Source organism: Xenopus laevis, chromosome 4L (assembly GCF_017654675.1).
Source record: "Xenopus laevis strain J_2021 chromosome 4L, Xenopus_laevis_v10.1, whole genome shotgun sequence".
NCBI lineage: Eukaryota > Metazoa > Chordata > Amphibia > Anura > Pipidae > Xenopus > Xenopus laevis.
In genome coordinates, this window is record NC_054377.1 from 26680439 (window position 1) to 26706722 (window position 26284).

At 38.9% G+C, this 26284-nt stretch overlaps 1 protein-coding gene across 2 annotated transcripts in view; it reads left to right on the forward strand.

The window, feature by feature from the left end:
- The first annotated feature begins 225 nt into the window (after window positions 1-225).
- Window positions 226-26284, forward strand: part of macrod1.L (MACRO domain containing 1 L homeolog) — a 436504-nt gene continuing 410445 nt past the window's right edge. The window contains exons 1-3 of one of the 2 annotated variants that reach the window (XM_041589107.1): window positions 226-786; window positions 9150-9251; window positions 10867-10986. In XM_041589107.1, the coding sequence (XP_041445041.1) occupies window positions 726-786; window positions 9150-9251; window positions 10867-10986 (283 nt within the window). In that variant the 5' untranslated portion in view covers window positions 226-725. 2 annotated transcript variants of the gene reach the window in all.

Below are 26284 nucleotides of genomic sequence, written 5' to 3' on the forward strand. Positions count from 1 at the left end.
CCCCATTTAAGAAATATGTACACAATACACACACATAAATATACATCATTTTATTGTTTATTATTATTCCACGGTTGCAAAATATTTGGATATAACTGCATAAAAGTAATTGCAGTTTGGTATATAGATTGGCATTCACCAACCAATACGGACGCTACTGATGTTAAGCCTGGACAGGTGAAACGAGGCTTGAAATGCTCATGCGTTCCAATTCCGCAGAGAATACGCACAGCTGACTCCCTCACTCACAACTTCGCACTTATATGGACGAATAATTCGGGAGGGCTAATAATAACCAGGAGAAAGGGTCAGTGTTAGCTGGTTAAATATAGAACCATGCAGACTATTTCCGTTCTGCTCAGAGGCTCAGGTCACAACTTCCCAGCTGGTTCATCGTTAGTATAAGCGAGCGAGGTTATCAGAATAGTTGATTCAAGCCAAGTCCTTTCTTAGGTCAATTCCGCGCCCGTGTTGGTCCCGCTGCCTTGTCGGCATCCAACCAGCGTTCTAGACAAAACTTCGGGCCGTGTGGTAACGCCCACTTAAAGGATCGATCTCCAAACCACGCCCAATAACTTTTCGTACACTTTCCCAGGAGTTCGCACTTTTTGCCACGCCCATAGGTCATTACTCTTTCAGCAGGTGCCCCAAGCCCTCACTTTACGTCTTTGCCTCACAACTCTTTTCTTTCTCACCATCTCCTTGGGCTTAAGTTATATTCCTCAATGGCTTCCAGTGGCAAAATCGACTTGAATTCACCAACCATCACCTGGAAAGAGGCAAAAAGTGAGTAAGGAAGCGATGTTGCTACATATTACAGTATATTTGTACAGTAATATACATTTTTGTGTCTTTTATTAATATACACGTATATTCTGCTAGTATAGGTGTCTATTCTAACAGCATGAGTGTGTATTCTATTAATAATTATGTTTTTGTAATAATATGGGTGCTATTAATAAAGGTCGACACTGGAGAAGTGGTAACGTGACGTGTGCGTCTGTGTTTTAATTATTTTGTGCCTTAGGTAAATTTCTCACTATTGATAAGAAGTAAAGAAGGCACAAAAGATGTTGGTTTCCATTTTTCATTACATAAAACCAATTTGTACAGAAGCATATTAAGGCCCCCCATACAGGGCAGATTAAAGATGCCGACGCCCGGTTTATTGGCCCTTGGGTGGGGCCCTCCAACGGGCTTTCACGATTGATATCTGGCCAATCGGGCAGGTTAAAAAATCCAGTCTGATCTCATCTGTCAGTTGATGCGGTCCCATGATCCGACCGCCTGTATGGACTTCATTGTGATCCAATTGTTGGGCCCACCTCAATGTGGGCATATCGGGGAGAGAATCGCTCGTTTGGCGATATCGCCAAACCAGCTGATCATATCGCCAAACGAGCGGTTCTCCCTGTGTATGGCCAGCTTTAGTGATGTGTGGGTCAGGAAAACCCCAACCCGCACCCTAAGGGTAGGATTACACGGGCGTTTTCTGTGCTATGAGTCAAATCGCATGCAACGGAAATAAGGTAAGTGAGCTGCGTCTGCATCCGACAGTCGCGGCGGATCAACGCTGTGACACCATCCGACAACGCATTCACTTACCTTATTTCCATTGAATTCGATTTGACGCCTTCTTCTTCTGCTCACTTTCCAGCTTTCAAATGGGAGTCACTGACCCCACCTAAAACAGATGCTCTGTAAAGCTACAAATGTATTGTTAGTGTTACTTTTTATTACTAATCTTTCTATTCAGACCCTCTCCTATTCCAGTCTCTTATTAAAATCAGTGCATGGTTGCTAGGGTAATTTGGACCCTATCAACCAGATTGTCAATTGCAAAGTGGAGAGCTGCTGAAGAAAAAGCAAAATAACTCAAAACCTCTTAAAAAATGAAAACTAATGCAAATTGTCTCAGAATATGTCTCTACACCATACTTAAAGTTAATTTAACGAAAAACCCCTTTAACCCACACCTGACCCTAACCCACAAAATGTTTCCATTGTAGGACCCGCAGATCAATTGTATGATCTGTGACAATTTGCAATTGTTTTTCATTTTATTTGTGTTTTTTCCGTTATTTCGATTTTTATTCAGCGGCTCTCCTGTTTGCAGTTTCAGTAATCTGGTTGCTAGGATCCACATTACCCTAGCAACCAGTGAATAAGGAGAGTCTGAATAGAAGGATCAGCAATAAAAGTAGCAATAACAATACATTTGTAGCCTTACAGAGCATTTGTTTTTAGATGGGTCAGATACCCCATTTGAAAGCTGGAAAGAGTCAAATAATTCCGTGCACGCGCTCTCCTAACTGGGCGGGCCTAGCGCCGGCCCCTGTGCGCACGCAGTTGCGCTATTCAGTATCGGAGCACCAAGCGCTCCTTTGGATGCAGCAGGGGGGCATGCCACCCCTAAAATTTTGCCGCCCGGGCCTATGTGGCCTCGTCACAAAGTAGAGTACAGTCTGTGGCCAACAGTCACTGCTGTCCCTTCAGGTTTTGCTTTATAATGTCATCTGTTACTGATAGATGCATACATTGTTTTGGGATGAAATCAACTTGATACAATGGGCTATAGACAGATTTAGACTGAGATTTCAAAAAGGCCCTGGCATTGCAACCACACAGAGGCCCAAACAGTTCCCCACAAGCCCAATAAATAGTGATTATCTATAGGGCCACCATCACGGGGGTCCCCCTTGACAGCGCCAAAGCCGTGCTGCACCTGCCGTAGTCTCGAACTGCTGAAGTTCCAAAGTCCTGAACAGCCGAAGTTGGAGTCCCGAAGATGCAAAAAGACCCGAAGTCACGAAAGGAGCCAAAATTGAAGTCCTGAAGCCACAAGTTCAGTTCTACTGAACACCAATATGTGTGTTTTAATTTTATTTAACCCCTGGACACCAATGTATTATTTTAATACTCTGTAGGCCCCTGCCACCAATGTTTTTTTTTTTAGAAAATATTATCTGGGGACTTGTAAAGGGGGCCCCCAGCTACAATGTTTTTTAAAAAATTTTTATGGGGGGCCCTGGCACCAATGTTTTTTTTAAGTTATAGAAAGCCCTTGTTACCAATTACTTTTTTTTAACTTGTAGGGGGGCTCTGACCACCAATTTAAAAAAAAAAAAAAACTGGTGCTGTGTGTGTGTGTGGGGGGGGTTACTGTTTTTAGCGCTGATGTCTGTGGTCTTTTAACTTTGGAATGGATGGGATCTGGGGGGGCCTGAGGCCTGGGGTGGGCAGGTTCAAGGGGCCCCAAAAATGTTGTTTTATGGGGCCTCGTGATTTCTAATGGCCCTGATTATCGATGGCATCTTATAGCTGCCCCTTTTGGCATATGCCACAATCTATAGATGCCTATTTTGTCGCTGCTTTCAGACTTGGCTATTTATTTGGTTAGATATGCACATTAGCACTAAATTCTTCAGCCAATTTATCATCATCGTGTGAATTTATTATCTAGCTACAACTTAATACAGGTATTGGATCTGTTATCCACAATGCTCAGGACCCTGGGTTTTCTGCATAAAAGACCTCTCTGTAATTTGGATCTTCATACCTTTAAGTCTACTGAAAAAAAGAATTAATTTTATCTTAATTTGGATCAAGTACAAGGTACTGTTTTATTATTACAAAGAAAAAAAAGTGAATTATTTTATTAAATTTGAGTATATGGGAGTAATTCAGAGCTTTGTAGATAACTGCTTTCTGGATAATGGATCCCATGCCTGTATGACTATATAGGTCGACACCCAAGTTTTATTAATTGGCTTGCTGGCAATCATTTTGGTTACAAAGTGGATGTTTGGACCATGCAGTTTTAGGTTGGAAACTCTGCTTTCTTGAGGTTAAACTTGCCAGTCGCAATATGTTGAAAAGCCACAAGGGGTCCTTCACAGTACAGTGTATGGTTACACATACATCATCCATTTACACGGTTGTGCTCAATTACAGTAAAATATTTAAACAAAACTAATGCTTTTCTCCTCACCTCCATTTACTTCATTGGTACAAGGTTTCTTAGTCCACCACAGTTCAAGTTATTAACATATTTTTTAATCATGTCTCATGCAGAATGTAGTAACTGCATAAATGACCTCAAAGATCGAATAGTTCCGACCCGAAAATTTAATCTTATTCAAATCTTATTCGAATTGTATTCGAAACGTACCAATCGAGTTTTTCTCTGAAAAAAACCCTTGCATGTCAGGAGGGCTATTAACATCTCAAAATGGCTCAATGGACCTCTGCTATTGACTTGTACGTGAACTCGGCAGGTTTTATGTGGCGAATATTTGAATTAGGACTGTTTCTATGGTCGAGGTGTGATAAATCTCACATTCAAATTTACATTCAAATTCTGAATGTGTGAAGTTAGACAGCAAAAAAAAAAAAAATCGAATTTACTATTCGACCCATAATAAATCTGCCCCTTAGTATGATGTGGTGAGTGGTATTCTGAGACAATTGTTTTTTTTTTTCAGCAGCTCTCCAGTTTGCAATGTCTGCAATGTGGTTGCTAGGGTCCAAATTGCACTAGCAACCATGCATTGATTTGAATAAGAGATTGCAATATGAATGGAAGAGGACTTGAATAGAATGATGAAAGTAGCAGTAATGATAAATTTGTAGGGATGCACTGAATCCACTTTTTGGGCCGAATCCCTGAATTCTTTGTGAAAGATTCAGCCAAATGCATATGCAAATTAGGGGCGGGGAAGGAAAAAAAAAAGTGATTTCCCTTCCCACACCTAATTTACATATGCAAATTCGGATTCGGATTTGGTTTGGCCATGCACAAGGATTCGGCCGAATCCGAATCCTGCTGAAAAAGGCCGAATCCCGAACCGAATCCTCGATTCGGTGCATCCCTATAAATTTGTAACCATAGAGAGCATTTGATTTTTAGATGGGGTCCCGTGACTCCTATTTGAAAGTTGGAAAGAGTCAGAAAAGGCAAATAATGAAAAAAAAAAGTGTAAAAAAAAATAACGAAGACCAATTGAAAATATGCTTAGAAATGGTCATTCTGTAACATGCTTAAAGTTAACTTAAAGGTGATCAACCCATTTAACGAGCTTTATGATCTGTCATGTTCAGTTGTTTCAGTGAGACAAAGCAAATATTAAAAGACAAAGATACACTAAACTCTGGACTCCTTACTGCACTGTCGGCATCTTCATTTACTAGGTGCAAAGCAGTTGCCACCCATGTTGTACCCATGATGTATGCTGCTCTAGAAATTTTCTGCAGGATACTTGTTTGAACACATTTGTTTTTTTTATGTCCCCTCATTGTCATAACCTTCACCACAGCCATTCCTATTTACTTATTTGCCCACTAGATTCAAATATTTTCCAGTATATGCTGGCTAATGCTCATCCTATGCTTCAGGATAGTTTCATTAACGATAGTTTTCAGAGCGAGAGAGAAGATTTTTACTGGTAATTGGAACACAGATAATTGTGACCAGTTAAAAATCTTGAGATCTCCAGGGGAAAACATTTCCTGACAACTAAAAAGAGGGACTGCCTGTAAATTAACCACATTTAGGAACTGTAAAACTCTACTGTGGATGTTAAATGATGCTTTCCGAGTCCCGTTTCACAGTGATCGGGAAGAGAACACATTTTTTTATCTTAAAACCATTAGGGATTTTAATAGTTTTTCTGTAGAAAATCTCAGGTGAAAACGATATACTGAAGATTTCCGTTTAGAATATCATTTCAGAGTTTCTTAGCGGCTCAGTGCAGTGTCATGTTGAGTTTAATAAAGGGCTTAAAGAGAATATATTACAAATCCAAAGAAAATGTGTTGTGTGTTTGGATAAGGAAAGTATGCAATGTGTTGAGAACCTGTTTTGGTTTCTGTTTTGATTTAGTTTGCATATTCCCATCTTTGTCAATACAAAGGAACATTTTTGCTTTCTGGAGTAATTTTGCATTTAATTGAATGTTTTGCCAGTTGACTTGTGTTATTTGGCAAACTTGAAAAAAGTATGTATCCATGTTGAAAGAACTATATCACTGTGGACATTACTCCAAGGATTGGGTTGGTGCCAGTGGGACCACTGTTTTTTTTTTGCGGAAACCCATTATCCAGAAAGCCCCCGAATTACAGAAAGTCGGTCTCCCAAATAATCCAAATTGTTCACATGATTTCCTTGTTCTTGATCCAAATGAAGATAAATAAATCCTTATTGGAAGCAAAACCAGTTTATTGAGGTTTTTATTGTTTACATGATTTTCTAGTAGACGTAAGGTATGAAGATCCAAATTATTGAAAGATTCATTATCTGGAAACTCCAGGTCCCAAGCATTCTGGATGACAGGTCTCCTACCTGCACCTGATTCCACAGGATCAGGAAACTGTTATAGTCTACCTCTGATTTGTTGGACCATTTCCTAAACTTCCCCCCCCTTAGGTTCACAGAGTCATCCAGTGGCGGAACTACCGGGTGAGCAGGCCCCCCGGCAGCCTGCTCGCCAGTGAAATCCGTCGTGTACGGATGGGGGCGATTTCCCTCCCGCCCATAATTTGCATATGCTAATTTACAATGCAAATTAGGATTTGGATTCAGTTTGGCCGGACAGATGGATTCGGCTGAATCCTGCTGAAAAATCCTGGCCGAATCCCGAACCGAATCCTGGATTCGCTGCATCCTTACTAAACATACAAGTTTTATTTCTGGAAGTTCCAACTGAATTGGCTCATGTCAAAATGTGGGGTATTTTTCCCATTGATAAGAAATTTCTCAGAATTGCATTAATGGTAAGTAGCGTTTATTGACAAATAGCACCCGACTGGTTTTGATAAGTTACAAATGTTTCTGGTAACACCAAAACTCTGTCCCCTTACTGCAGTTAAAACAACTTCTGTCCGTATTCTATTATTAAGCAGACAGACCTTTTGCTTTTCCTATCCGCTGCCTGCTTGAATCTGCCATCTTAGATCGGAATATAACAGGACAGCTGAGTGGCTACCTATCAGGCACAGACTGCTGTTGTAGGTTTTATGTGATGGACAGACAAGCCAGCCAATCTAAAAGAAAAGCAGTTAGCTGGTAGACCAGGCAAAATAATTACAGACTGCTGGAAATAGACAGTGCTGAAAAAGTCCACAGTTGACTGGGAATTGAGGGTTGTCACATGAATGCATATCAGTGAACAAACACTGCATAATTCTAATTTGGATTCCTGCTCCTCAGTTAAGCAAGGTGATTAATTCTAAAGGGAATCTTGCAGTGAGATCTCCATTAGCCATGGCATTTTTGATGGGGGTGGGAAAAGAGATTATGCAGAATGTTTAAATTCACAAATAATTTCTATTGACCCATTAGAACACGCAACTCCCAATAGTCCCCTTTAAAAATAAACAGATCTTTATCAGATACGTTTTGTATGAAGAACAGTTTAAAGCCAGAAGTATCTACACTCGCCCTTGCTATTCATGCTTATCCTAAAAGGAGAACTAAAGTCAAACTAAAGAAGTAGCTAGAAATGTTGTAAATTATGTTTTGGGCTTCTGCACCAGCCCAAGGCAACCACAACCCTTTAGCAGTAAAGATCTGTGTCTCCAAAGATGCCCCAGTAGCTCCCCATCTTCTTTTCTGCTGATTCACTGCACATGTTCTGTGCTGCTGTCACTTACTGAGCTTAGGAACCCACTCACATTATACAGTACACATACAGTGGCGTAACTACCAGGGGGGCAGGGGGTGTGATTCGGCCAGGGCACGCACCCTTCAAGTCCCCCCGGCAGCTTGTGCGCCACTGACTCTGGCGGAATTCCTGGCATACTGAGGGGGGCCCGGCTGCACGTCCCGCACCAGGGCCCGCTACGTTACAGTGTAGAATATAAATGTCACAGGTTTATTAGTAATTAATACAGATAATTACTACATGGCAGCACAGAAACCAGTGCAATTAGCATCAGAATTTAATAATCAGCCCTGTAGCATTAGCTTATATTACAGGCCAACCTCATTTTCTGCTTGATAATTGGTGACGACCCCTAAGCTTAGCTTCTCAACAGCTGCTCAGAGCCCACTGAGCATGTGAGTGTCGCAGACACTTTCCAAGATGGTGACCCCCTGTGACAAGTTTGAAGTCCTGGATCATTGCTGCTATTGACAAGCTGAAACTTTAGGCTGGTGCAATAATTTCAGTATATAAAATATGGCATTTATTAAATTCTAGTGGTTAGTTCTTCTTTAAAAGTGATCTATCTTGAAAATGAAAATCTAAAATAAGCTTTATTTCACTGAAATAAGACACTTTGCAAATATAATCCATTTCAAATTGTGTACCGTTTATGAAATAATTGTTACCCTTCAGCTGGGGTCAGATTTTGATTGACAGGGTCTAATATGTATTTTAGTGGGCTCACATTCCTAGCAGATGTTTTACAGCTAACTTAAATAACCAACTCTAGCACAAACCAAATCTAACAAAATAACTGACTCAAAATCAAAAAGTGACTCCACCTACTGCATGAAGAGACAAGAAAGTGAGACAGATTGCTGAGTGTGGAGAAGTAAAGCGCAACCAATTATTTCATAAACAGACCCTGCGGTCACATGGGGGGGATCGGGGAAAAGGGTCTTATTCTTATGCAGGGTCTTATTCCTCTGTAGCGTTCAAATCCCCCTCGCCGCCGCATTCTATCTCTTTTAATTGACGCTTGCGTCTGAGCAATCATGCAGGATGTGGACGGTTGCAGAGAGGCAAGAGCTCCTATGTGCGCTGGGCCCTCCTGCGCTCTTGTTATGCCCCTGCATAAAAGGTACAGAATGTCTTAATTGATTATATTTTATTTCAGTGAGATTAAGCTATTACTTTTTTATTTTCACAATGGATCATATTAAAGGGATTCTGTCATGGGAAAAATGCATCAGTTAATAGTACTGCTCCAGTAGAAGACTGCACTGTAATACGCTTTTCAAAAGCGCAAACAGGTTTTTTTTGTATATATGATTATGAAATTTGATATGAGGCCAGTTCTTAGTTTCCCTGGTGCCCTCGGCCATGTGACCTGTGCTCTGATAAACTACAGGCACTTGTTTACTGCTGCACTGCAAATTGCAGTGATATCACCCCCTCCCTTTTTCAAGACGTAAAACACAGTTTTTCTTTTATTTTCCTATACAGGTTACTTAAAGGGCCTAAACAACAAGCAAAAGAGAGACCATTACAGCGTGAAAGATTTTATCAAATTGAAGCAAATCCCCGTCTGGAAAGACACTGCCAAAAGTGAGTCTGCATTGACATAGAATTTCTGCTGGTTTGGTGAAAGCCTTGAATTTCCTTTGAAATTGTGAAAAACTCTTTTCACTAACCTTTTCCTACCTGTCAATGATTGTGTTATTTTTTCCACAATCATTATGAATCATTAAATCTTTAGTGAATCTGGCCCTATGTCTTCCTATATATACTTCCTGTGCCATGCACAACACCCTTTCCATCCATGCTGTTAACTGCTCATTTGTTCCCACTTCTATGATTAGGTTCTGTATATTTATTTTTGCCTAGCTTTGAAACTGTTAAGGTGTCTCAGAGATTTTTTTATCCCTGTACATATTGCAAAAAGGGTCAGTTTACCTTTGCAAAACACATTACCCCTGAAATCTGTAGCACAAATCATACATTTTTTTTTCAATTTACTTGTAACCTATTTTATTTTTGCTGTGTTTCTAAAAATTTGTGTTTTAAAAATGATGGTGTCATAATTCCTCCCACTCCGTTAAGCTCTGTAAACAAGGTCACCAACCAACTTGATCCATTGTTGAGCAGCATCAGAGAAATACCAGCAAATAATAAATCATTCTGTAGCAGTTTCTTTGTTACTTGAGGAACTTGAAATTGGTGCAGCTGCTGAGAATTAACCAACTAATGTATCAAATTGTAAGGGGTAGAAATTTGGCAACCATTGGCTCGTATCCCCATCATTGTGATCCAATCGTTTGGCCCCACACCTCCAGTAGGGGAGACATTTCCAATGATTTTTCTTTTGCATTATGATAGAAAGTATAATTCTATGCAACTGGAATATATATTGAAATGTTGCTCAGAATTACATTTTCTTTTACAATGCAAAATATATACTTTTTGGCTGAAGAAGCACTTTGAATTTTATAACAATTATAAATACAGTTGAAAAATATATATAGTGTTTGTGGTGTACACGTTACATTTTAGGAAGGTGACTTGCCACTTTAAATACCTGTCATGGAGGCTGTTGTAATGCTTTTTCATGAAACAAGGACACAGTAAATCCTTTTTAAAGCTCTACATTTTGAATGGCGAAAAACATGTAAAATGTCCTTGCGAGGATTCAGTGGCAGCACTTTTCTGACTTGTGTCACTAATTGACACATTTATCAAAGCAGATAGATATGTCAGTGTGTCTGAATGTGTTCCTTCAAAAGAGAAAGTAGAAGTGGATGGTGTTTATTTACTACAATAGATATCTTCCTTTTGAGGTATCTGCATACATGGGGACTGGATGTGGCTGGCTCTTTACCTTTCTGGCAAGAACTTTTTAACCCTTCAGTGTTTGCATTTACAACTACACTGAGCACTAACACCCTTTTGAATTATTTATCCCAATGCTGTAATGGTTTCTGAAAGTTGTGAATTATGAACCATTTCAGTCTGGCAAATAAATTGTTAAATAAAACATCATTATTGTGAAGTTTGTAAAATTAAATTACTTTATAGCAGTGAATCCCAACCAGTGGCAACATTTTTACATTTGAATGTGGCTCACAGGTTAAAAAAGGTTGGGTACCCCTGCTTTATTGCTTGACATTAGGGATTTTTCACAGTCTGTGATCCATCTTAATACAGTATTTTCTTAACCCTATAGAAGCGAACATCAAACAACCAGAGGAGGGAAAATATGCCAAGAACAAAGCTCTAAATGAAAAAGTATCACTTTTCAGGGGAGACATAACCAAACTAGAGGTTGATGCCATCATCAACACAGGTAAATAGCATTTATATTTCAGGTTCAATACAGGGAGTGAAAATAACACTGAAGGTAAGAACATACTGTAATACTGGCTACAGCAATTATTATGTATTTATAAAAGTTTGATCTTGGAAACATTTTTCAAAGCATAATGTTCTAGCAGAGATGAACAAAATCCACTGGCAGTTCCCTTTATAGTTCTCACAATAAAGGGGTTACTGAGGAAGTATGATGAGAAAACGTGGACCTTAATATTTTTTGGGGAATTCTGTGCCATAAGCAGTGTGAATGCAATAGAATGGGAGGGCGATGTCAAGCGCCCTATACTTAGATTTTCACAGTGAAGACTAGGATCAAAAGTCTGTGTATACTACTTGCATTATATACATACACATGAATGCTGTTTGGGGAAATGAGGAGGGAGCTTTTAGCTGCAGGAGAGGAACCTGCAGAATTAATGATTGTCCTCATTCACAGCCTTCACATGTCTACATCGTGTAAGTATGTAGCACAAACATTTAATCCTGCATACAGTTATATCTTCTGGGCTTACAAAAAGAGCATCAGCGCAATATCCTCATTAATGTTAACATATATTCTTTTACTGAGATAAAAAGATCAATATATACTGTGTATATATGTACTGTACATAATAATGTACCGGTAATGGATTTTTTTTCCCTAAACTATTAAGCAGCCAAAAGCTATTACTACATTATGCAAATATACTCCGAGGCTACAATACCTATTTTGCTGTTTTGTCATTATTACTTTTTGTCAAACCGTGCAGCAGATTATACTGGTGCTGCGGGGAGGGGTGAAATGTATGTTCATATGTGGTACATAAAACAAATATACATTATAATCACATTTTTTGGCTTATTGCTGGCAGCGGTTGGTCTTTCTTTCCTTTCCCTCAAAACAGAATTATACACAAACTATATCTTTTTATTCATGTTATGAATGATTGCATCTTTATGGCTCAGTGCATGTTCATTTGTTAGGCTCATACCAGTGCTGAAGGCACATTGCTTTCCTGTATACGGCAGCCAATATATATCAGATTAACTCAGATAACCATTATGATAAAACAGATCTGTTTCAACAATTTCGGTCTGTATGTCATAAGTCGGCACTTAAGTCATATCAGGAAAGGGGGTTCCCTTTCTCTGTAACACCTTCCTGTTGCCTTTCTCTGTAACACCTTCCTGTTGCCTTTATTATTAAAAAAAAATACCTTGAGACTTTTTTCCTTTTATTTTAAAATGGATGTGGGTGGAAGATGTAGTCGCTCACGTACTTGCTCTATGGAATCTAAGGGGGGTGTAGATCGCAAAGGTGTCAAAAGGGTGATTGTGGTAGTGTTAATCAGAAAGGCTTAAAAATTGAATCTGCCCAATTGCCATATCAGACAATACATGGTGCATTGTCAAATGCAAAAGCAAAAAGGAAGCACAGTTCTTCCTCAGCCCCATATTTTCATTTGGGCTCTTGGCCATAGCTTCCTACAGTTCCGAACGTTTAGTCTATTGACCCAATGGGGAGATTATTCTCAGAATGGATCATTTTAATTGTATATGTTTGACTAACCCAGGTGTCTCTTGATATGTGTCTTACTCAGGTAGGGTTCACATCAATCATATTGGAAGCTAAAAACAACAACAATGTACCGCTTCACCCGCAGGTTCTTAAACAATATAACTATGTAACAAAATCTCAAATGGGATGAGAGATTCTACCCTATGATTTGTCTCTGTTCCCACCCAGAGAATCAGTTCAGATGCTAGGTACCAAGTCCTAGAAAGTATGCTGTGGAAGCACTAAAACTTTTATTTGTATACTAGAAAAAAACAACTACAAACCTCTTAAATTCTCCATTATCTCACATACAATTCCAATGGTGCTGGGCCGTGCCCATAAAAACACCTAAAAATCTCTCAATAGTGAACCTGAGGGTGTATTCGTAAATGATGAATTGACATTCTTCTAGCTACCATTTTTATTTTCATTCCCTCCTCCCTTTAGTTTGCCCAACCAGTCAATCCTACCTAGCTAAGTTGGGACTAATGGGGGTTAGTCCCTACCCACAGTCCACTTATGTAGACCAACTCGTTTCGTTTTCGCATCTTCTTTGTCCAAGAGCACTCGTGCACTTCCTTCAAATATCGTGTGCTTCACACATGTTATTGTACATGCATGCTAAACCATTGTGATGGAAAGAAAAAAGCATTGGAAGGTTAAATAGGGTAAGTCTGCATTGGTCTGTTGATTAAAAGCCCAAACATTGATGTGGTATTTGTTGCACAGATTGTTCTCTTTAGATTTAGAAGTGGGAAATGGCTGGCGATAGAGGTGTCATTATAGAACATGTGAAAAGAGGAAGATATAGTAAGTTAGAGACCTGAGAAAGGAGAAAATGAGTTAAAACCTAGAGGAGGGAGGCTAAGGGAGCAGGGGGAACCTCTCGTTAGCCAGCTGTCAGGAGATAAATTGCATCTTGTATGTTGCTGCACTACTGACATCCATTACTTTTGGGGACCGCTCTTCAAGCAGCAGCATCTCTCCCTGGGACTGGCACTGTAACAGACTCCACTCCTATTTTCCTGTGATTTTATTAACCGATTCTAGAAGTTTGCTTTTGGAGATTTTGTGGAAAATGGGGAAAAATAACTTTAACATATTAATGTCTTTTATTTCCAGACTACGCAATTATTTCATGAAAGGGAGAACCACTGTTATTTTATTATTTACAGAGTTACTTTTATTCATCAGTTTCTTTTTTCTCTGACCTAAAGAAATGCATAGAATACAAATAATAGAGACCTAACTGCTGTGTTTACAGGCTAGGCTACTACCTAGGCAAGTCCATATCCCCTTAGGCAAGAACATATAGCTTATTAAACAGAGCAGTACTTAATAAATGTTATTAGTAGTTAGTAGTAACACAGGTTTTGCTTTACACAGAGCATAAATGATCAGACTATCTGTATGTGTACTAGGGCTATTCTCGAAGTACCAGGTGCCAAATATCAGTTTGTTTTTTTTGTACAGTGTCCTCTTCCAGGCTGAGGTCTAGGATGTTGATCATTAATTCACTTGGTGTTTGACCTTGTCATGTACCTATTGCTTTTCTTTGTAAATGGGAATTGCCCTATTACTCAACTGCCATATTTATGCTTTGGATGAGAAGGTCCTCCAAATACTCTTTCCATATTCCTTACAAATAATGTAATCTTTCTCTTACCCTGGTCTAGGTTATTTAACTCCTATAACTGAGCTAATTGTTCTTAAAAAGGGACCCTCATTGATTTTCTTGGAATTTTAATGACCTGGTTTTCCCTTAAATTTGTGGGAGCGGCTATATTTTGCATTAGTCTTAGGAAATGTCCTCTGGGCAGGATGGGAATGTTGACTTTAAACATACATTTTGCTGATTATTACGTGCTTCAGTTGCTATTATATGTACAGACCCTAATTTGGGTGAAATGTATACACAAGTATGATAATTTAAATATTGTGATTCACTGGAAATGGAACTGTTATAGATGGATGGACGGCTAGATAGATAGTACATAGTTACATAGTTAAATTGGGTTGAAAAAAGACAAAGTCCATCAAGTTCAACAAAACTCTGTTACCGCTGCGGAGCGCTGATCAAAGCATTCTTAGTCTGGTAGGTTAATATCAATGTGTCGGCTTTATATATGCGCGTTTTAAAATTTCAAAGGAGGGGACTTACATCTAACGCGTTTCGTGTCAGAAGACTTGACACGAAACGCGTTAGATGTAAATCCCCTCCTTTGTAATTTTAAAAAGCGCATAAATAAAGCCGACACATTGATATTAACCTACCAGACTCCAAGAATGCTTTGATCAGCACTCCGCAGCGGTAACAGAGGTTTGATGTAGTAGCCGGTCAGAAGGAGCCGACACATCGCGAGAGCTGCGGTTTAGCAGGAGCTGGCGTGCATGGGATGAGCTCCGCCATTGCCACATCGTTTTTTTTGTCTCCATCAAGTGCAACCCCTCCAAATGAAAACCCAACATCCATACACACACCCCTCCATACTTGCACATAAATTATATATACCCATATCTATACTAACTATAGAGTTTAGTATCACAATAGCCTTTGATATTATGTCTGTCCAAAAAAATCATCCAAGCTATTCTTAAAGGCATTAACTGTATCAGCCATCACAACATCACCCGGCAGTGCATTCAACAACCTCACTGTCCTCACTGTGAAGAACCCCCTATGTTGCTTCAAATGAAAGTTCTTTTCTTCTGGTCTAAAGGGGTGGCCTCTGGTACAGTGACCCATTTTATGGGTAAAAAGGTCCCCTGCTATTTTTCTATAATGTCCTCTATAGATAGATAAATAGATAGATGATAGATTAAAAATCTGCTTGGCCAGAACCCTTCATCAGTCCTTTTGTGATGTATTTAAGAACCTTGATTTAGGAAAGAGCTTCCCAACTCCAGCAATTGGAATGCCTGATCCAGAGTCATTTGTGAATAAATCTTAAATTGGCATATTCCCTAGTTCCCAAGATACATGCAAATCTAGCCAAGCCACCCGCTCATGTTTTCTATATGGTTCATAGAATGAATAAGAAATCTTGATAAAAAATGTGACAAAGATATGTTCTTGCTCCAATCAAGCAACGTGACGTGGGGTCCATTTAGGCCTGACTAAATGAGCATTTACAGAGTGGGGGGACCTGCAGTGTGCGTTTGGTGCTCTGCCGAAAAAGAAAATTCCAGGTATGTGACTTCAGTGGATGTGACTACTCCTGAAGCCAAAGAAACCGTGGTGCGCATCGATTCAGCTGACGGCACTGAAAAGTTCTGCACACTCCGGATTTTCATGGAACATCATCAGAAGTAGTCAGAAATCTGGGGAATGTGTTGGAGTGACTGGAGACCAGGGGACAGACTGCAAATTCTTTTAACTCTTGAAAAAACTGGGGGATGGAGTTAACAGCTCTGAATTTATCTATTTAATGGTCGTGGTTGGTTAAAAATTTTTGAGGGGTCCCTTATAATTGTAGTCCATATCAGAGTATCAGTTGAGACCCTCTTCTCTAAAGAAAAAATACTCTGGGCTCATTTATAAACACTGGGCAAATTTACCCATGTGCAGTAACCTATTCCAACCAATAAGTGAATGACTTTTTTTCAGCCAGCTGCAGGTAGAACAATGAACGCAACAGTTTGGTTGCCATGGGTTACTGCCCACAGGAAAATTTGTCCAGTATTGATAAATGAGCCCCAATGAGTATTTCCCAGCGGTGTTGCAATGATAAAGGCTTCAGAAGGTTCTTTACATCTGTGCCATTGACATTCCTTGGCATTCCTAAGTACATGAAGGCCCACATTGTCCAGTCCATTTGGTTCTTGTGATACATAGTTCGCAAACAATTGATTGGACAATCCGCAGGCAATTTAAACCGCTATAATGTTTTTTCTCAGAACTGCACATAAACAACGAGGCAAATCGGAATAAAGCAAATTGCAGTTTGGGCAGCGGGAGACAAAAAGGGCTCTGCAGGCCAAATGCAGCCAATAACCCTCAACTCTATTATATATAGTTGAATAAAGTACCCCCTCTTGTAAAATATAACGATATTATAAGTTACAGAGGAGTTCCATGACTATATAAAAACAAGCTGCTGAGGTTTTTTTAAACAGGTCATGGGACTCCAAGGTGACTAATAATATCCTCATGTTTTGCAACAGGGGGTATTTTATTATAATACACAAGTTTCAGTGAGTCGTGTGACAGAAATGACATCACTAAGCTTCGATTATAACCAATGGCATCACTAATCACCATTTATAAGGATATAATTTACAGCATATTCATGGCTCTGTGTATTATATGCATATTAACTAAAATCAAGATTTAAAAAACGCTACAAAATGAGGCAACGTTCACATAATTTCTGCTGTTACAAATTTGATAAATGCTCAATAAGAAATGGTTGATCCCTAAACTTGATGATGACGTATAGTTATAACAAGCCATACATTTTCATTTAAATTATGTTCAAAGACGCTTTCTGATTTATTTGACTATTCTATTCAAAGTAAATATCAGCAACAGACGTATCAATGTAAGAGAAGCAAAGACGATATTTTCTTATTCATTTGTGGAGCCAGACAGACAATTATATGTATCTCATGTTGGCAGGAGGAAAATGTTAATGACATTGCTAATTTGGATGATAAAAGCATATATATAATAAAGCACTTTATCTTCATAAATTAAAACAAAATTCTGAATTCTCTCCAGTTTAAGAGCCGCATGAGACTATCTCTCTAATGACTTCCTTCCTTTTTTCCTTCATTCTCTTTGTTGTTTTTTTTTTTTAATACTTTTATTTAATCCTCTACTCTGTGAATCAATGATTTTTTCAAAGTTGGAAAGCTCTCACGCTGGCTTTTAAGGATTGTGCAGTGACAAATTATTTTCTGAGCTGGGCATTTATTAGCTTTAAGTACTCAGCACTCTGGCACACCTTCTTGTTTGTTTTAAGATGTACAGACCTCGATTTTCCTTGGGTAGAGGGCAGTGTACACACTGGGTATCCTCCACCTCCCCTCCTTCCTTCTCTCCTCTGCTACCTCAAGGCAGAAAATTAATCTCTAGAGACCATAAATCACCCTGTTTATTAAAAGAATAAAGAGCTTTAACTAACAAGAGCTTTTGTCAGCGCTCCATAAATCTGCTTCCTTTCCTTTTGGAAACCCATATGCACTTAATTCATATTTATAAGTCCAGAGCATGAATATAATACTTGTCCATTAAATTCGTTTTGACCTGATTAAAGTCATTAGCTGTGAATAATTATCTCCTCTGCATTCTTATGCTGAGCTGATATAATGCAAATGGCCTCATCCTTACCACGGTTGAGAAGTGTTTGCAAGGCGATTGGTTTCAAAAGAGTGTTCTTCCTTAATAAATCAAACCCATGCATGCTCTTATGGCAGAAATAAGTGTTTTTTAATACATAAATGAACATATGCGTTTTTTTTCCTTGGCGAATAGTGCACCAACACAAAAGGAGTTTCTGCTAAATTACTCTGATATGGTGGTAATGTTGCAAGTAGCCCTGCATAATCATTTAAATCAACTCCGGTAAATACAATTTCACCCCAAAAAAAAAAAAGACATTTGTGTAAAGGTCGGTTCCTTGTAAATTAAGAATTTTTAAGATACTGATACTGCTAAATGTCTATGTTAACCCACAGTGATTAAACTGCTTTAAGGTAAGCAAAAATGAGGTGCCATGGGTGTGATAATTGCAGTTTTACTTGTAGAAATATAAAGTTTTCTATATGACTGTACTGCAGTTTTTCTAAGTCTTCCCACAATGCAGTGTTTTTTACCAGAATTTCAGCATCTTTAGGGGCCCTAGGCAGGTTGGGTTCCCATGAAACACATTGTGAAGGTTGGTACAACACATTGGTGCTCAGTACAATTACATCAGAATGCGTATTTTTCTTGCATACATGCACAAAGTTTTTTGAGTGCCACAATCAAGGCTGTAAATAAAGCGTATAATAGTGTTCTAAATGAATAGCGGCTTTGGGTAATTAAATGGGTGGTTCCCTCGTAAGTTATATTTTAGTATGTTATAAAATGGCTTATTCAAAACAACTTTTCAATTGGCCTTCATTTTTTTTATAAATTCTAAATTATTTGCCTTCTGCTGACTTTTTCCAGATTTCATATGGAGGGTCACAGACCCCATCTAAAAGCAAATGCTCTGTAAAGCTGGCCATAGGCGCAACGATCTCATCATACGAATCGAGGATTCGTATGATTTTCGGTACGTGTGTGGAGAGTCCCGACATTTTTTGTCCGCCAGAGATTGATCGGACAGGTTAGAAAGTTTCTGTCGGCTGCGCGTAATATCTCTGCGTGTATTGCCGATCGTACGATTTTCAGTGGGAGACTGTCACTAGTTTTGTCTATCGTACAATTGCTGTCAGGGGCAGAACATCGGCTGATCTGTTCTTTTACTACTTTATTTGGTCGGAATGGTAAGACTTTGATCTGAATGGTTAGTGGCAGGTCGGGAGATGGGAAAGTCCAATCGTACATTGATTCGTACAATCGGATCTTTGCGTCTGTGGCCAGCTTAAGGCTACAAATGTATTTGTTGCTACTTTTTATTACTCCTTTCTGTTCAGGCCCTCTCCTATTCATATTACAGTCTCCTATTCAAATCAATGTATGGTTGCTAGGGCAATTTAGACCCTAGAAACCAGAGCTTAAACTAGAGAGCTGCTGAATAAAAAGCTAAATAAGTAAAAAAACACAAATAATAAAACATGAAAACCAATTGCAAATTACCTCAGAATATCACTATATATCTACATCATACTAAAAGTTTAACTTAAAGGTGTGCAACCCCTGTAAGTATTGCACTGCAGTAAAAAGTAGAAGGTTCCCAATACAAGAAAACATATCAATAGTTTAGTACAGTGTCAAGCTGGAGCATAGACATATCCTCCACTGACTTTGAAAACAAATGCTGCAAGCAAGATTTGCTTAAAATAATTAGCAATTATACAAAATAGAATTGGAATGTTGTAAATCGGTGCTTTCCAATCTTCACTGGTAATGAGGGCCGGAATTTTCCTGGTCTCCGTGGTGGAGGGCTGATAATGGAAGCCAGTGTTGACCATTCCCCTTTTAAAACCACACCCATGTTACCACAACTTTTAAGCCCATGTCCCCATTAATGGTGGTGGCACACTAAAAAAAACAATGGTTGATGCTCACTGCAGGGATATCACTCATATGTGAAAGAAGTTAAGTCATATTAAAACATACCCTTAAATACATATGCCACCTCCTCCCCTGTGTATAACACAGCGTCCCCCCCAACACATTATTAAATACCTTAGGGGCCCTTAACAACAATTTCCAAATGCCAACAAACCCCCAGCACAAACCTTACCGGCTCATATCCCACAGGTAGCATAGGGCAGGCAGTATGGCGCACAGACAGGGGGCATAGGGCAGGCAGAGTATGGCACACACAGGGAGCATAGGGCAGGCAGAGTATGGCACACACAGGGACCATGGGGCAGGCAGAGTATGGCACACACAGGGACCATAGGGCAGGCACAGTATGGCACACACAGGGAGCATAGGGCAGGCAGAGTATGGCACACACAGGGACCATAGGGCAGGAGGAGTATGGCACACAGGTAGCACAGGACAGGCAGAAAACAGCAGGAGAAATTTATAATAAGGAAACTTATCAGGCCCCTCCAGTATTTGTCCAGGGGTGAATAATGTGGGCAGTTTCAGTCTGGGTCAACAATAGAGGTGTTACAGGTGTGAACAATGCAGGGGGAATTACAAGTATGAACAATAAGGGCTAACTTCACGCCGCAATGTTGTCTGACACATGGAGTTCAGACCTAATGGTTACATTCTGAATTTAAGGCATAAACAATGCAGGTGGCAGTTAAAGGGATACTGTCATGGGAAAAAATATATTTTCAAAATGAATCAGTTAATAGTGCTGCTCCAGCAGAATTCTGCACTGAAATCCATTTCTCAAAAAAGCAAACAGATTTTTTTATATTCAATTTTGAAATCTAACATGGGGCTAGACATTTTGTCAATTTCCCAGCTGCCCCTGGTCATGTGACTTGTGCTCTAATAAACTTCATATTTCAAAATTGAATATAAAAAAATCTGTTTGCTCTTTTGAGAAATGGATTTCAGTGCAGAATTCTGCTCGAGCAGCACTATTAACTGATTCATTTTGAAGAAATGTTTTTTTCCCATGACCGTATGCCTTTAATCTCACTACTCACTTTTATGCAAAAATCATTTGCGTTGGTATCTATGGGCCATATGGCTTATGTAAATAGACCTTTAGCAATATTTTCCATTGTTTCTGTACTCTCTTACATAAAGCCTGTTTTGGATTAATTCTAATGATAAGGCTACTGTCCCACATGATGTTTTCTAGAAACACCAGTGTGTTCCCAACTGCAAATATCTGGCAGATTATTGTTCAAAAAAATCTTTTATTTTTGTTTTGTTAAAGTGGCATTGCCCTCTGTTTTTAGATTTTTTTGTTCAAAATTTTTTTATTGTTGTTTTGTTACAGTGCTACTTGCTATTCCTCCATGTCACATAAAATTGTTTTCTTTTCTTTGCCGGTTTACTTAGTTATTATGCTTCTGCAATCAGTAATTTGTTAAATATGTAAACATAAGACAATCTGCTGCAATTAATATTTCTTTATAAAGGTGAAAGCTTTATTTTCAATAAACACCTACACACATATATATATATATATATATATGTGTATATATATATATATATATATATATATATATATATATATATATAAATATATATATAAACTATTTAATTGGTCCATTTGACCTTTTTTTATAGAATTGGGGTTGACATATTATTTTTGTATTAGGCTGGCAGCTGTGACCGCATAACAAAACAAAGTAAATTAAAATGAGGGGAAAAAAGGAAGCGTGACCCTGTCTTCTAGACTGCCTTAATTTCCCAGGGTATCCATAATTATTTATGAGCAGTGTGAATCGAAATGCGGTTTGTTGTTTGCTCTTTGATTTTTAAAATGGACTCCCAAAACCTCTGTGTTTATTTCAGCAGTTTAGAAGGCCTGTTTAAATATCCAACTAACAGATATGTGTGTGTGACAACTATTAAGTTTTAAAGGGGCTGTATACCCTACCGTTCAGCATTAGTGTAATGAATAGGGGTACTGAACAAATCTTTTGCATTAAATATGAATGCTTGTTATTTCTTGCACTAAACTGGGTCAAATCTGAAACTAAAACTAAAGTTACATTCTACTTCCTGAATTGAACAAGCCCAATCAAAATAAATTAGCAGTCTGCTCAGGAGCCCTTTGTATGCTCTGTTCCTTAACTCACAGCCTAACAGCCTGCAGCTGGGGGAATGGTGGGAAGTCTGTTTATGCAAAGGGCCTCTGTGTACCTGAAATCTTGTTGACCTATTTTTCTTTAAAACTTTTCTAAAACTTTAGGTGATATAACTGCCTGACTTAAATATAATCAGGGCCAGAACTAGGGGTAGGCAGGAGAGGCATATGGCTAGGACACAAGAGGCGAATGGGTTTTGCAAGCCATGGGAGAGCTGAGAGGCGAGGAGATATTGGGCGGAGGGAGCCGGGACAGGAGGAGAAATTGGGCGGAGGGAGCTCCCTATGGTATCCGTGATACTATAGGGAGAGAAAAACCTACCAAGTCTTCTTCATTTCCATATCAGTCAAAGTTAACCAATCACAAGAAGACTTTCCAATCCATGTCAAAGACTGGCTGTCAACCACATAAGCGACAAGTAGTATTGCCTCAAGTCTCGACACAAGTAATGTTTGGCCCGGCTCTGATTAGGATACTTTGGAAGGAGGGTTGCTACTCACATTACGACTTATAAGTGTGCAGCAACCCAACTTTCTGAGCATCTGAAGTGAGTTGAACTTGAAATATGTACATGAACTTGACTATTATAATGCTCCTTACACACAGTCCTGTGCTGAAATCTTGTTGTTTTTTTTAAAGAGCAAAACAGTTTTATTTCCCAGGATTCCTTCAGTCTACTGAATTGGACTTTGTTAAACTGCAGCCTTTCTTTATTGCTTCCATACAAACGGATATCAGTACCCACGCCACTATCAGATGTAAACAGAGATTTGTGTGTTCAGCCTAGTTTCAAACCAATGGACAGATAACCACTCCCTAACACCTCTGCTAAAGGATTTTGCTGCCTGAACTAATAGGAGCCCCGTATTTCCATGCTGTTACCACTTCTCTGCTTTGGAGTAATAGCCCATAGTAATGTAGAGACCATCCTGTATTTTAGTGATTTAAGAAATAACTGCCTCCTATTTTACTAAGGGAAAGTCAATCCATAAAATAATTGTTTTGCCTAATGAAAGAAAACAGAATTCTAAGCAACTTTGCAATATACTTTTATTACAAATTGTCTATGGTCAAGCACAGATTTTGGCTTGGGCGCCCAAAGGCTGCTGGATTTGTGCATGTGCGGGAGCACTAAGGATTATGGGTACAGGAGTACGCGTCCCCAGTGGCTGGGCGGTATGCCATCCCTAAAATCTTGCCGCCCTAGGTCCAGCCTTTGTGGCCTCACCATAAATCCAGGCCTGTCTATGGTTTTTAAGTTATTTGTAAAGGTATTCCTAAAAGCAGTGTTTGTCTGTCTCTGTCTATTCTTCTGGTGGCTCAGACTGTTGATACAATGTACGACAAGGCAGCTGCGGTACTAAGACATGTGCAGCATTGTTTAAAAAGTAACAACCAGGAGTTAAGCAAATTCTGCTTTCAATAGCAATTGTTTTTACAGTTAACTTTAAAAGCACTTAAAGGGGACCTGTGACCCAAAAAAATATTCAAAATCCTATTTTATCACATTAGTCAAGCAAAATGAACTTTAATTACACTATATAAATTATTTGAATCTTGTTTCCTTCAGTCTGGGAATTCATAATTATAGCAAGCTGGCAGCAGCCATTTTGTGCACACTGTTATTAAAGCAAGTCTTGCATCATCTCAGAATCTTGTTTGTGCACCAGAATGGGGGACCCAATTTCCATCCCCATGCCCTGGCTGCGCAATTAAATGGTAAAGAGAACAGGGAATATGTGGAGAGCAGTGAAATCTAGTAAGTGGTGAATGGAAAGTAAAAGTAATTGTCTGCCCGCCTCTATGCCCAGGGCATAGAGGAGTGGCTGACAATATTTGATTGACAGCTGAGATTTTTAAATAATAGTACAACAGCTATGAATGCGTTAATAAAAAATAGAAATTGGATTTCATGTTTAATTTGAAAAGGACTTTTATTATACAGGTTTTTGTGTCTGGGTGACAGGTCCACTTTAAACATTTTAATAAATGTATATTGGAAGGTTGCTTAGAATTATGTGTTCTTTTATAAGGCACCTGCTTTGAGGCCACTGGAAGAGACATCCAAGCGGTTGATGAGTAACATGTTGCTCATGAGCCGCTGGTTGGGGATCACTGGCTAAGATATGTTGGGAGAGAACCTTACTCCAGGTTTAGCTATGCAATTAAATCCTATTGTCTGCTATTGTGAAAAACTGCCCAATTCCAGTGGCTAGAAAAAGTATGTAAACCCTTAGGTAATGTAAAGGGTCTGCAGATACTTCACATCATTTGATTCCCTAATTAAAAACTAAGGTGGATATGTGGATTTGCCCAATGTGGATTGTCTGACAATTTATAATTGAGATGCCGCTGTTTGCACAAATCCTCTGCTCTTATCAAATGAAGGGTCCTACTTTGGATGTGGCATCCCTATATTCATCTAAAACTGAGCGATATAAGCTGCAGATTTCTGGTGAACCCCATTATAATCTGTATACAGAAGAATAGAGAGTATTTCTGTTATGGGTTAATTAATATGTTAATTTGTTCATTGCTCTATGAGAGTGGCCATATTGATATATTAATCCATATCACCATTCTATTGTTACTTTTCTTTGGTACATTGTTGATGATGGTGTTGAATAACTGGCGAGTTCTGTAGACTTCTGTCATTGTTTATGGTGAAGTTTTTCATATGTAGGTATTACATTTAAGGCAACAGCAAAGCACAGACATCTATCTTTGGCTATTACAAGAAATACATCTGGCATCATTACTGCGGCAAATGGACAATGCTTGTGCCAAATTGCACTTCGTTTCACCAAAATAAGGCAACTGTGAGTGCACTTCCTCGCAAGTCAGGCACATATTTACGAAGTCTGCCTGGCGTGTGCTTCCAACTATGCCCCAGTAGCTCCCCATCTTCTTTTCTGCTGATTCACTGCACATGCTCTGTGCTGCTGTCACTTACTGAGCTTAGGGACCCACTCACAATATACAGTACATATAGATATTAATACAATAATTAATACAGATAATTGCTACATGGCAGCACAGAAACCAGTGCAACTAGCATCAGAATTTAATAATCAGCCTTGTAGCATCACCTTGTATAACAGTCCAACCTAATTGTTGGCATGATAATTTACAATGTCCCCTAAGCTTAGCTTCTCAAGAACTGCTCAGCGCCCACTGAGCATGTGAGTGTCGGAGACACTGTCTAAGATGGTAACCCCCCTGTGACAGGTTTGAAGTCCTGGATCATTGCTGCTATTGAGAATCTGAAACTTTAGGCTGGTGCAATAAGTTCAGTATATAAAATGTGGCATTTATAGCCACATTCATTTTTAGGGTTTAGTTCTCCTTTAAGACATTTGTGTGCATGCTATTGTTAGACCACATTACTTATATAAATCCGGGATCCCACCCATTTTTGCCTAAAAGTATCTTACCTTATGAAACCATCTTTTTTATAGCTCTGTACCATGGATTGATCTGTATTGAACATCTAATTGAAAACCATGAAGGTAAAATGTATTATGCATCTTGATATTAACCACTCCAAGAGGAGGCAATGGAGACAAGGTCTACTTAGGCAAGAAGTACAAGTTCTGGATATATACATTGTATGCACACAGTACATCCTTTAATCGCCTTAGCAAAGACCAGGAAATCGGTCAATGAATTACCTTCATTGAATATAAATCTTATCATGTAAGAATTTCTGATGTATATATGGTTTACTAGTTACACTATTTAAATAATTTAAATTATATATATATGCAATAAGATCTTATTTCTTCATATATATGTATTTTTGCATAGTTTATTGTATTATTTTTTACGTACCTCTCCCGCCACAAGTAATAGACGAGGAGGTGCTGATTTAATGCTGAGCCCACTTCATACACATAGTAGGAACTAGGGTCCCCAAGTGCAGCTTCTAAGAAATGCTTTCAATCCACAGGCCAGAAAGTGGCATGCGAGTTAACACATAATTAACCACTAATGCTGTGTATGCACAAGCAGCTCTTGCTGATTTTACACTATTCATTATGTTGTGTCTGCCCTTCTGACTGACAGAGGGCAAATAAATGAATATAGATTTTGATTGATGGGCAGGTGGGAATTAACTAGACTGTCCTTCATATCTCTCTCTCTCTTTACCCCTTCCAACCTGAACTGCGTTGATTTAGGATCCCCTTGCTGAGCTGCTTCCCTTGTGTAACAGTATTTATCTAATAAACTCTTTGATAGGTTCTTTTATAACTGCAGGAAGGTTGAATTTGTTGTTATTGGGGGTGAAACAGGGTGCCCATTTGCCAATATGCTTAAAGGGGTTTTTACCTTTTAAATTAACTTTAAATAT